The sequence below is a fragment of the Ursus maritimus genome, unplaced genomic scaffold, assembly GCF_017311325.1.
Source record: "Ursus maritimus isolate PB19 unplaced genomic scaffold, ASM1731132v1 scaffold_5, whole genome shotgun sequence".
In the NCBI taxonomy this organism is placed as follows: Eukaryota; Metazoa; Chordata; class Mammalia; order Carnivora; family Ursidae; genus Ursus; species Ursus maritimus.
In genome coordinates, this window is record NW_024426663.1 from 87,672,047 (window position 1) to 87,684,400 (window position 12,354).

The 12,354-nt window shown below is 52.3% G+C and overlaps 1 protein-coding gene across 1 annotated transcript; it reads left to right on the forward strand.

Annotated features, from left to right (window-relative positions):
• Positions 1-258: 258 nt before the first annotated feature.
• On the forward strand, positions 259-3,913 carry DUX4 (double homeobox 4). The gene is made up of 5 exons (XM_040622739.1): positions 259-283; positions 987-1,141; positions 1,560-1,661; positions 2,179-2,319; positions 3,584-3,913. Exons 1-5 carry the CDS (start codon positions 259-261, stop codon positions 3,911-3,913), a joined length of 753 nt encoding a protein of 250 aa, XP_040478673.1.
• Positions 3,914-12,354: the final 8,441 nt, after the last annotated feature.

Here is a 12,354-nt window from a genome sequence, read left to right on the forward strand (position 1 = left end):
GTGGGAAAGGCACATTGCATCCAGAGGACAGGGGCCGGGGCACGTCCATCTGCCCAAGGTTCAGCTCTTGGCTCAAGTGTTGCCCATGTCTTCCTGCAGACTTTTTGTGCCAATGGCGTGAGCCACTGAAGGCAGCGCTAGCACAGGAAGCTGTCAAAATGACTGGGGTGGGCCATCCGAGGCATTGATAAGTCCCGCGCGGCCGGGTCCTGCCCAGTCGCCCAGCCAGCGCTCTGGAACCGAAGTGACTCCATCGGCATGGCTCCCACCGGCTCCCCCAACAGTAAGTTTCCATCAGATGCCCTGTTCCCTGGTTGGATAGCCAAAAGGCCCTAATAACTTTCCAGGGTTCAGGAAAGGAGAAGGGACCACCCCGATGGAGGGGAGAATGCTGGAGGGCTGTGATCCACGGAGGACTGGGGGAAGGGGATTGAGAGAAGTTGGCACGTGGCTGCCGTCAGAATGAATACTGAGGCTGGTGGCCATGATTCCCACCGACGGGCCCTCTTGGCACATAGGCAAGCTCCATCTCTGGTGGCAGAGTACGGGTCCAGATTCAGCAGCCCTTTTAGGGGTCGTTTCCCAGAATAGAACTTTCCCCTCAATGGAGCGGCATTCGGGATGTGTGGTCGGCTTTTTCCCTGAGGACTCTCAGTAGCAGTGTGACCCTCTTTGCTTCTCCTGAGGTGCTTTCCCCTGCTCTCCCCCACCGCGGGTCTCCTCAATCCCTTGGCATGCCATCCCACGGCTTGAGAGCGGTTGGTATTTCCCGAGATCCTTGACTCTCACCCGTTCCCATAGGCAGACGGCGGACTGCCTGTGTCCTATTGAGCAGTCCCTTAGGGGGATCCATGAGTGGCAAAAGGGACAGGAACGCCCGGCCTGGGAAGGTGTGGACATGGCAGAAAGTGAAGAGCTCAGACCGCACCGCCGGTTTGCATTCTTACGAAAGCCTTCCTAAGGCGGTGGCCATTTTCCCTCAGCAGGCCCACTCCCACCAGGATCCCGACGGAGGCGGCTTGTTTTGACGCCGGCGCAGAAAGGGGCTCTGCACGCGTGGTTCCAACACAACCTGTACCCTGGCATCGCTACCAGAGAACGACTGGCCCGAGAGCTACACATTCCAGAATCCAGGATTCAGGTAGGCTTGAGCTTCCCTTTCATTCTCCCTGGGGTACAAGGTGTAGACACGGGCCGGCCGAAGCCACTGCATGTCAATCTCTGAGCTCAGCTGGAGAGCTCAGAAGCTTTGGCCCCCCGCACGTGCATCCCCCGGGAGCCCATGCCCTTTGAAGTCATTCCAAGTCGTTCATTCGTGCAACACAGGCACCATTGGAGCGCAAGGCCTGGGACATCCCAACAGGTCAACACATCCCGGCTGACTCTCCCTAGAGATCATTTGTCCAGAGCTATCGCATGTCCCACACAAAACACTCTGAGACCCTAGCTATGAGGCAAGAAACAAACAAACCAGCACAATCCTCATGGAAAGACATATCTATGTATATGTCATGTCCACCAGTGTTGCCCGACCATCGTTTTCTTCTTTTCCCGCTTAGGTGTGGTTCCAGAACCAGCGCACCAGACAGCTAAGGCAGAGCCGATCGGGGTCTGGAAACTCCCAAGGGGAAGGGCCACCACGCAGACACCAACAGCCTCCAGCTTGGACTCGAGGTGACTCCCCAGCAGAGCCCACGGGTCTCTTCTTGGGCTTCTCCTTGACACAGAAACGGGTGTGCGTGTGCTTGCCAAGTGTTTGGCAAGAAGGCTTAGGACAGGGACCCATGCTATCCGGTTCCAGCCACCTTTCTCTTCTCAGAGATGGACACTGTGCGCGCACCACCTGTTGGGCGGGTGGGTTGATGCTTGGCCAGAGAGGCTTTGAATCGCCTTGTCCTGAGACTGTGGGGAAGGACAGAGTCCTCTTCTTGGGTCGCCTCAGGCTTGCGATGCAAGCGCCGGCTCGTGTGGCTGGGCCCAGGCTGACCTCAGTGGACTCAGGGAAGGAGAGGCTATGACGAAAATGGAGAAGCACGTGAACACACACACACACATGGACGCACACGCACACACTCACGTATACACACGGACACCAATTTCTCTTTCCACGCTGGATGTGCCATTGCTTTCAAAGCCCTTCTTTCTGACTCTGTTCTCTTTCTAGAACGTGTCGCAAAGGAAGGCAGGAGAAAACGGACATCCATTTCTCCATCCGAAACCAGTATCCTCCTTCAAGCCTTTGAGAAGAACCGGTTTCCCAGCATTGCTACCAGGGAACACCTGGCCCGACTAACAGGCCTTCCGGAACCCCGCATTCAGGTACATTGTCCGAGCATGGCCCCCGAGTTGTTCAAAGTGGGAGGGATAGCGGCGCCTGAGACGTTGCTGGAGGACCGTGGGCTCCCTGGGGGTATCCACGGGATCAGTGCCCAGGCGATGGGGGGAAGTGTTGAGCTGGCAAGTGAGAGAACGCTGCACAACGAATTTGCCCAGAAAACAGGGAACAAGGCAGGGGCCGGGTGGGAGCGCTCACGCGTGTAGAAACGGTGAGCGGGCAAATGGAGGGAAACGGAAAATTGCCACCTCTCTCGAAATCACACAGCCTGTCAGTGCTCGTCCAGCTTAGCAACGCTGTCCCTGTGGTCCCTGGGATTTGCTGAGTGTGAACGCTTTGACTGTCCTGTGCGTGGCAACCTGCTTGTCGGTGTCCTGGCCCTCCGGACCCTGGGGCGAGAATGGATACTGCCCGCAAACCACACCTTCTCTGGATCACCTTATCATCTAGGATTACTGGCACTAGGGTTATTGGCCAGGTGGGCGAGAGGTCCCATAGGCCCCGGGTGAGGAGGATTGTTCTTGTTCTCCATGAGCTCCACAGAGAGTGGTTTCTGGAACAACCCTGCTTCAAGTTGGCATGCATGGGCGTGGACTCTGACAGGGGTTGTCCCCAGAGAGAGGGGAAAATCGAAGTGCTCATTCCTGAGAGCACCTCTTCTCCTCCAGCCACCAGGGGAGAGAGAGCCAAATCCAAACGCAGGTGTTGTTGATGTGCCTGTAGGCCTCCCAGGTGGATGAGAGGCCAGGAGGCATCCGAGGTCGAAGGCCTCCGAGTCAGAGGAGGTGGTGTGACCCTGAGATCACTGACAGCCAGACGGGGTGGGGATTGGAGGTGGGAGTGAAGGTGTCCTGAGGCCTCCCCGAGGACTTGGGGTAGCCTGGGGAGGGAGGGGCAGGCAGTCGGCTAAGTCCTGTCCCAGGTCTGCCACCCGAAATGGTTCAGACAGCTGCAGTGGGCAAGCCAGGAGAGGGCAGGGCGGGGCCTGAACAGCAGGCGGAGCAGTGGAGCTGATTGCCTGCCATTCCAGCAGGGAAAGGGGGAATCCCCACCTGGCCTGGTGTCCAGGTTGCCCTGGGCGTTCACCTAATTTGCAAGGGCCAGCTGAAAGGTATGGACAGGGTTCCCCTGCGGTTCAGACCAACAGTCCTGGCTTTGTCCCCGAGGGATCCCGGGGGGGGGAGAGGGGAAGCAGAGCTGGCATCGTTCCCTTCTTCTCATGCCCACGACCTCTCTTCTCTGTCCCAGGTCTGGTTTCAGAACAGAAGGGCTCGGCACCCAGACCAGAGCAGAAGTGGCCCCGCGAATGCCTGGGTGGCAAACCCCGAACCCAGTCCTCACCAGACTGTCCTTGGGGGACCCGGGTCCCCTGGCCTGTGTCCCCAGAAGCTCTCAGCATCTGAATCCGTCCAATCCTCCGGGAAGCATGCAGGACTTTGCTGCGGGGACACCTCCTGTTCCCGCCATGGGCTTTGCCCCTCTGGGTTCCTGTGGGGGCCCTGGGAGCGCGGCCCTGGAGGCCATGATGGTCCCACCCACCCAAGGTGGCCAAGGAGGAAACCCCTTTCCCGCTCCTGAAGGCCTGAGGAGCCATTCCTTGATAGGACCGATGGTAGGAGGGTACCTCTCACCTCTTCCCGCTCCTCTTTGCACCCCATGGCAAGAGCAATGCCAGCAGGAGCCTGAGGACCCTGGCATGGCACCCTTGCCCTTCCAAGACTACCCCCAGGCTCCAGCTGCCAATCCTTGCCAAGGCTGGCACGAGGCGGGGCCCTCGGGTCGCGACCGCGCTGCGCAATGCTGGGCCCAGGGGTCCTGGCTTTTCGTGGGCACAGGACAGGCTCCGGCTTGGGCAGCTCTGCAGCCTGCACACACTGAGACCCCCAGCTGGCTGCAGCAGGCACACCCTACTGCAGGGCTGTCTGCTGCACCTTACTCACAGCAACAGCCTTCTGCAGAAGCCTCAAGTTTTTTCGAGGAGCTTTTCTCAGCCGCAGACATGGAGGAAGACAGACACCCTATCCTGAGTGGGTGTCTGCGGCAAGAGGAGCCTCCGGGACCCCCGGAAGCACCCCTCAGCGAGGACGACTTTCAGGCCCTGCTGGCCATGTTGCACGATTCCACATGGCCTCAGTCGTAGGAGCAGGGAGGCCTCGTCCTCCCCACCCTCCAACGCCTTCAGACCTCTTTGCCTGAGAGGCGGTCCTAGTGGGACAGCGAGAAGGAGGAGCACGCAGCACTGCTTATGCTCCCGAGCAAGATCCAGGAGGCCCAAAGGAGCGCCCGTCGCTTGGAAAGACAGAAGAAGGCTGTCCTCTCTGCCCTGTGGGCGGGGCCCCACTGCCTTTCCCATGCTCACCGAGCTCCACAAGGCCTCTGAAGGCGCTGTGGGCACCGGGCACTGGACACCCTCCCCGGCAGCCTGGCTGATCCAAAGCACGATCAGGACACACACACGACCTGCTCCCTGCCGTCACCCTTGCCTCTGCGGCCTGGGGCACCCTGGCCCTGGCAGCAAAACCAAGCCAGGAGGAGAGGTCGAAGGACACCTCCACGTGCCTTTTCTTGCTGCCGAGTCAGAAGGTCGCGTCTCCAGGAGCTGAGCTTGTAGACCTATAAACCACGGCCATCTACGCCAGAGGATCCTGAAATCCGGACTTGAGCCCTGGAGCCTGTCCCATCAATGGGTGGACTGTGCCATCCATATTGGTGAGCTCCTAGGGTCCTGGCCTGTGTGCAACACGGAGCCACCACTCTGGGAAGTTGCCTGCCAGAGTGTGTCCACGTGGAATGTGGAGCGTGTCTTCCAGCTAGCGGGCTGCGTCTCCTGGCCTTGGAGGCCAAGACCCCAGGGGCTTTGATCTGGGAAGACATCCTCGCCCAATTTTTCCTCCCCTTGGATACCTCAGAGTTATTTTCTCACACACAGATCACCCTGGCCTGAGAATGAGGGACCACGAACATGACATCTGTTTCCACAGGACATCCTCCTGGGGCTTGATGGCTGTTCCTAGTCTTGGTGAGATTCAACCTCAGGCACTGCCTTGCCACCACCCACAGTGTAGGGACAGCAAAGTCTGTGAAAGCAACACAGAGCCATGTGAATGGCCATCTGCCCTGATCAGCTCCAGTCAGGACTCAGCACTTGGACCATCTTAGGGACACATGTTTTCTGAAAGGCTCTGTCTTTAGGAACCTGCCTCTAGAAAAGATCTAGGGTACCCTCTATGGAGGACCCCTGCCCATGCTTCTCCTCCTGCTGCAAGCTACGACTCGGACAAGCCCAGCCAAAATGGAGATCGGAGAGCCACCAACTACCTGGTCCATGATGAATCCTGTGGTTTCCAGGAGCCGCTGTTTCCTTGACCTTAAGGCACTGGTTTCTCTGGGCCCAAAACACATGCGCTTCCAAAATGACCCTCTGACACACAGACACACTCATCTCTACCATTAGGAAATGCTATGGAGTGCCTTCAATGCCTCAGAGAATGAGCCCCTTCATCACCTATTTCTACTGGGTTCCTCTGGTCTCCCTACTGTACACCTGATGAATTTTCAGAGCCCTGCAGGGCAAGAAGACATGGGTGGGGAATTTGGGTCTGCGGGTACCATTTTCTGTTGAATCGCTGGTTGCTTGCTTGCTTGGTACTTTGGCTTGCTGGGTTCAGAGCAGGCTGGCACTGGGAATCCATTGAAATGGAAAACTGGTCGCACTTTCCATCTGATCTTCCTGTTAAACACTGAAGGGACTTTTGCTCTGGAAGGTGGGTTGAATATTTTGTCAACACACACACACACACACACACACACACACCACCACCACCACCACCGCCACCACCACCACCGCCACCCTCCGTACGCAACAGAAAAACTGCAGCTTTGAATGAGATGCAGCTTGGCCCTTCCTGTTTCTACCTCGTTTTGGAATTGATATGATTTTCTTCACCTGCTTCCCATGTTACAGGAACTGTCATCTCCTTCTCCCAGGTCATTAAGTAGTGCTCTCCTTTGAGAGCTCACGTCTCTCTTGCCATGCCATACCAAGAGCATTCAAGCACAAGGAACACCATCTGGAGCCAGTCAAAAGAAAAAATGATGGACTCCACCTGAGCAAAGACTAGTTCTCTCTGGGAAACCTAGGGAAGCCTGAATGCATATCAGACTGTGGATAGCATTCCTTCCCTTGCACCAGGACCCAGTAGCATCTCCACTTGCCCCAAACACTCCTTGTTCTCTGGTCCCATGCGCTTCCTTCAACTTTGTTGTTCCTTTGTGCCCACAAGCAGTGGAGAGTGTCGACCACACCTCCCCATGTAAGTGCCAGTGGCCAAGATGCAATTTCCCTCTCACGTTTCTCCTATCTAAGCTGTCCGATTTCAGTCTCCCGCTGAGGCATTAGGAGAGTTCCTCTTCCTGGAGTCCTCACTCACATCTTGTGTCCCACCCCGGGGCTCTTTACTCAGAACTGGCTCTCAGGTGGAATAGCTGATGGATCGAGGCTCCTTCTGGATCAGCAGCCAAAACCCTGCCAGAGCTTCCTGAGGGGTGGGCCAATAATGGTTCTCAGATCCCGGGTCCTGTGAGTAGCAGGTCACCTCCCCCAATTCTCATATCTCACCTAGGAAAGGAAGGTTGGGCTAAATGGGAGAGGAGCCAGTCTCTGTCCCCAGAAAGAACCAGCAAGGACACTGTGCAACAGCTTCTGAGTCCAAGAGGCCACTGGTGGACAAGGACAGGAGGCCAGAGATGAATGTTGCCTGGTGATTGGACTACCATGCTGCCTGGTGATTGGCCACAGAAGCGAGATAACAGATGAGTTAACAGGATGATATAACAGTTGAGAGTCGTCTGTTGTTTGGCCAGTAAGAGAAGGGCTACAATAATTACCTAATGATTGGCCAGGGTGAGAGGCAGGGTCAGCAATAAGCGATTGGCCAATGGGGATGGGGGGCAGGGACAGCAGCTTGGGGATTGACCAGGGAGAGGGAGCCAGTCACAGACAAAACTGGTGATTGGCCAGGGGCACTGTGGTGAGCTTAGGGGTCTTGATGCTTGCAGTTACAAAAGCCATGGCCCAGTGCTCCAAAGTGGGACAAAGAGTGGGTTCCACCTCTGCTCACCTCTTCATTCCACTGGCACCTGACTGCACACACAGCAAGGACCAGCCCCCAACATCTCTAAGATAGCTATGCATGCCAGCCCACCTCCCTTCTCTAAATCCATGGTTTTCATGCCAGACTGCCCTACTCAACAAAGGGAAACTTGTGACCCACATGCAGAGCCACTGACACCTCTGTGCCCCTGCAGACTGTCCACACAGCAAAGACCACCTGCCAATCCCACCCCAGCCCTCTGACCCCAACTACAGACATGGTGGGAATCCATCCCCAGGCTTTTCCTCGCTGTTCCCAAAGGCCTCCTCTGCCTGTGGAACTCAGCATCCCTACCTGGCACAGGTAACCTGGCTGGAAGCATAGGCCACCAGTCCCCATGCACCCTACCCCACGCTGCCTTCCAGGAATGTGAGCCCAGAGGACATGAACAGTGTACAGGCCTCAGAAGCATCCCACTGCTTCCTGGCAACCCACAATGACCACGTTCTTGTATCCCAAGTGGTGCCCCCATTGAAAGACAGGGAAGAATTGGCCCCATGAACCTTCCCACACTAACTCATTCAGTGACTCTGTAAGACACACAGAAGGTCAGGACATGGAGCAGGAAGGACAACCCAAACCCAGAAAAGTGGAGCATTTGTACCCAGATGTGAGAAATTTGTGGTTACTAGACAGGCACAAACGCCCCTCTCTAGTAGAGTAAGTAAAGGCTGTTCCCTCTGTTGGGGACTTACTCCCAAATGTCAGTGATTCAGAGCTGGATGCCAAGACCTGGCTGGTGCTTGCAGCCATTCAGAGTGCAGAACCCACACGGGGTCACTGTGCTGAGATGCTGGTGGTTCCATGGCCTGCAGACCTCAGGCCTGGGGATGACTTTAGCCTGATGTCCTGTTAACACATCACTTGGGGAGTCTTTATCTTTAGGGGAAATCTCTCCTGAGTGAGCAAAGGACGCCAGGACTAAAGTCAAGAGAAAGACCAGTAGCTGGGAGAGCTCTCCATGCTAAACAAAGCCATAGATAAAACTTTGAAAGAATTCAGTGGCTTTTAACCTAAGCAAGAACAGGAATAAAGAACTCTCAAAAAAAAAAAAAGAGTTTAAGCTAAAGAATTCCCTCACAATATTTGTGGAAGAAACATCAAAGTTTAAAGACAAATCTGCTTTTTCACTTGGTGTAGAAGGACAAGATTAGAAGACCTTTACAGAGGACCAGGGCTCCCAGGACATGGCCCAGCATGAGGAGGAGGCTGGGAGCAAGGGAGGAGACCCAGATTCTGAGCACAGAGGAGTCCTAGGCTGAGCTCCTCCAGCCTGAGAAGTCCTCCCTACTGGAGGGGGAGGTGGAGTTGGAGGTGTCAGGGGCAGGATGATCGGTCCCTAAGCTTCAGAGCTTTTTTGTCCAAATTCAGGGCTTCCTGGAAGGTTTTCCCTTCCAGGACACATTTTCAAAGGGGAGAGGCCACTACACATACCCACCCCAGGAGGACATAGAAGGGAAGCTGGGCTGGGTGTGTGGGTCACCTCCTGGAGTGAGGGTAGTATGAGTTTCAGGATATCTACCAACGTTAAATAAATAGTTGCACTGAAATGGAAGAATAATTTTAAGATGTTTGTAATGCACAGCTCAGTATCATAGTCACCAAGGCACCACAGTAGACACTGCATTCTCCAGATGGTGGCCAGGGGTCTCCAAGCCTCTGAGAATGTGGCGGTGAACCATAGGGTACTGACAGCACAACCTGCCCATCCTAGTCAACACTGTTCACACGCACTGACTCCTGTAGGTCTCAAGGCCAGCTGCTGAGGTGGGTGCCACTCAGATAGAAAGGAAAAGGGAAGCAGGGTGTCTACACACAGGTATTTTGGCATAGACCTTTTCTGACCTGAGACCTCACAGACTTTGTGGGAAAACGTGGCTCCAAACTTTGAGCATTTAAAGTCTCTGTTTGCCAACAGGAACATTCACATTCCATTGGCCAAAGCAAGTCCTACAGTGAAGCCCATTCAAAAAGAAAAGTAAATGTGGTCAATTTGGAGGGCTATGGCCATGAAGGGAAGGTGAAAAAATGGAGACAAATAATACAACGTACCTTACTTCCCTTGCTTATGATCCCTTAAACAGAAGGATATTCTTTACTCTGTGTTTCCAGGCCCCAGCCCCATGCCAGCCATTAGAAAATATAACCAAGAAGCCTGAAGGAATGAGTATGACCAGCTTTTTCCTAACATGGTTATGGTTCCAACACTTTTAATTTTTGGATCCAGAAGGATTTAGGTCTAAATCCAAGCACCCTCATTTGTAGCTCAGGATTTTTTGAAACAACATCAACATTAGTAAAATTAAGAACAGAATAGTAAAATGAAGAACAATCGCCATATTTCGTGATTGTTTACTGTGTGCTAGAAACACTGCTAAGGGTTGCAGGTTTCCTGTGTCATTTCAATCTTCAAACACATTAATGAGGTAGGCACTGGTCTCTCCATGCTGCAGATGATGTGACTGAGAATCAGAGACGCTCAGGAATGTATTCAATGTCACACAGCTAGGAGGAGGTGGAGCTATGATGGGAACCCTGACCCACTAGGCTCTACAGACTCCTTCCATGGGCCATGTTATAGCACAGCTACATGTTAGGTACGTCCAACCAATGTCACTTTCCTCATCTGCAAAATAGGGACACGCAGGAGCATGACCAGTCTGTAGAATTGTTACCACGTTCAAAGAAAAGTCCTCTATCAATGGCCTGTCACAGTGAGGCATCCACTCTGGGCACTCAGCAATGATTACTTCCTTCTCTCCTTTCCATTTCACATCTGACTCCACCTGCCAGATTGATGGAAAATTTCCTAGGGATGGAGATCCTCAAAATCCACAGATGTACGTTAGTTAAACCTACCATACTCAACTGCTAAGACCCTCCTAGGCCCTCCACTGGAATGTTCTCCAAGATCCAAACATCAGCAGTGGATTTCTAAAACATTGGGAAGACTGTCCGAGTGGCTCAGCATTTCCCTTGGCTGCTAAGGTATTCATGAACCTTGATGGATTCTGAAGTTAGCCTCCCCCCCCAGGGAGGAGGACTTATATAGGAGGGTAGACCCAGGTATGTTCACCTCTCAGTTGAGTAGGTGGAGAGAAAGCAAGCAAGTGGCAAGGGTAAAGTTGCCAGAGTGACCTGTGAGGTGCCAAGCCCAGGAGCAGGGTGGGTCTTCCCATACTGTGCTCAGAAATTTCAGACCTGAAGAAAGAGAAATTAGGGAATCCATCCCATTTACAATAGCACCAAAGTCATACTTTATCTTGGAATTAACTTAACCAGAGATGTAAAGGATGTATATTCTAGAAACTACAAATCACTCTTGAAAGACATTGAAGAAGACACAAAGATATGGATAAATATTTCATACTCATGGATGCAAAGAATTAACATAGTTAAAATGTCAATGCTACCCAGAGCAATCTACACTTTCAATGCTATCCCAATCAAAATCCAATGACATTTGTCAAAGAACTGGAACAAAGACCTCTTTAATTTGTATGGAACTAGAAAAGGCCACGAATCTCCAAGGAACTGTTGAAAAGGAAAAAAAAAAAGCTGGGGGCATCACAATGCCGGATTTCAAGCTGTACTACAAAGCTGTGATCTCAAAGACAGCATGGTACTGGCACAAAAACAGACACATAGACCAATGGTACAGAATAGAGAACCCAGAAGTGGACCCTCGGCTCTTTGGGCAACTAATCTTTGACAAAGCAGGAAAAAACATCCGGTGGAAAAAAGACAGTCTCTTCAATAAATGGTGCTGAGAAAATTGGACAGCTACATGTAAAAGAATGAAACTTGACCACTCTCTCACACCATACACAAAGATTAATTCCTAATGGATGAAAGACCTCGATGTGAGATGGGAATCCATCAAAGTCTTAGATGAGAGTATAGGCCGCAACCTCTACAACATCGGCCAAAGCAACCTTTTTCATGACACGTCTCCAAAGGCTAGAGAAACAAAAGATAAAATGAACTTATGGGACTCCATCAAGATAAAAAGCTTCTGCACAGCCAAGGAAACAGTCAGAAAAACTAAGATGCAGCCCACGGAATGGGAGAATACATTTGCAAATGACACTACAGATAAGACTGGTATCCAAGATCTACAAAGAACTTCTCAAACTCAATACACGAGAAACAAATATTCAAATCATAAAATGGGCAGAAGACATGAACAGACACTTTTCCAATGTAGACATACAAATGGCTAACAGACACATGAAAAAATGTTCAATATCATTAGCCATCGGGGAAATTCAAATCAAAACCACACTAAGATACCACCTTACGCCAGATAGAATGGCAAAAATTGACAAGGTAAGAAACAACAATTGTTGGAATGGATGTGGAGAACGGGAATCCCTCCTACATTGTTGGTGGGAATGCAAGTTGGTACAGCCACTCTGGAAAACAGTGTGGAGGTCCCTCAAAACGTTAAAAATTGAGATACCCTATGACCCAGCCATTGCACTGCTGGGTATTTACCCCAAAGATACAGACGTTGTAGAGGGAAGGGCCATATGCACCCCAATGTTCATAGCAGCATTGTCCACAATAGCTAAATCGTGGAAGGAACCGAGATGCCCTTCAATAGATGACTGGATTAAGAAGTTGTGGCCCATATATGCAATGGAATATTACCCAGCTATCAAAAAGAACGAGTTCTCAACATTTGCCGCAACATGGACAGCACTGCAGGAGATAATGCTAAGTGAAATAAGTCAAGCAGAGAACGACAATTATCATATGATTTCCCTCATCTATGGAACATAAGAACTAGGATGATCGGTAGGGGAAGAAAGGGATAAAGAAAGGGGGGATAATCAGAAGGGGGAATGAGGCATGAGAGACTAT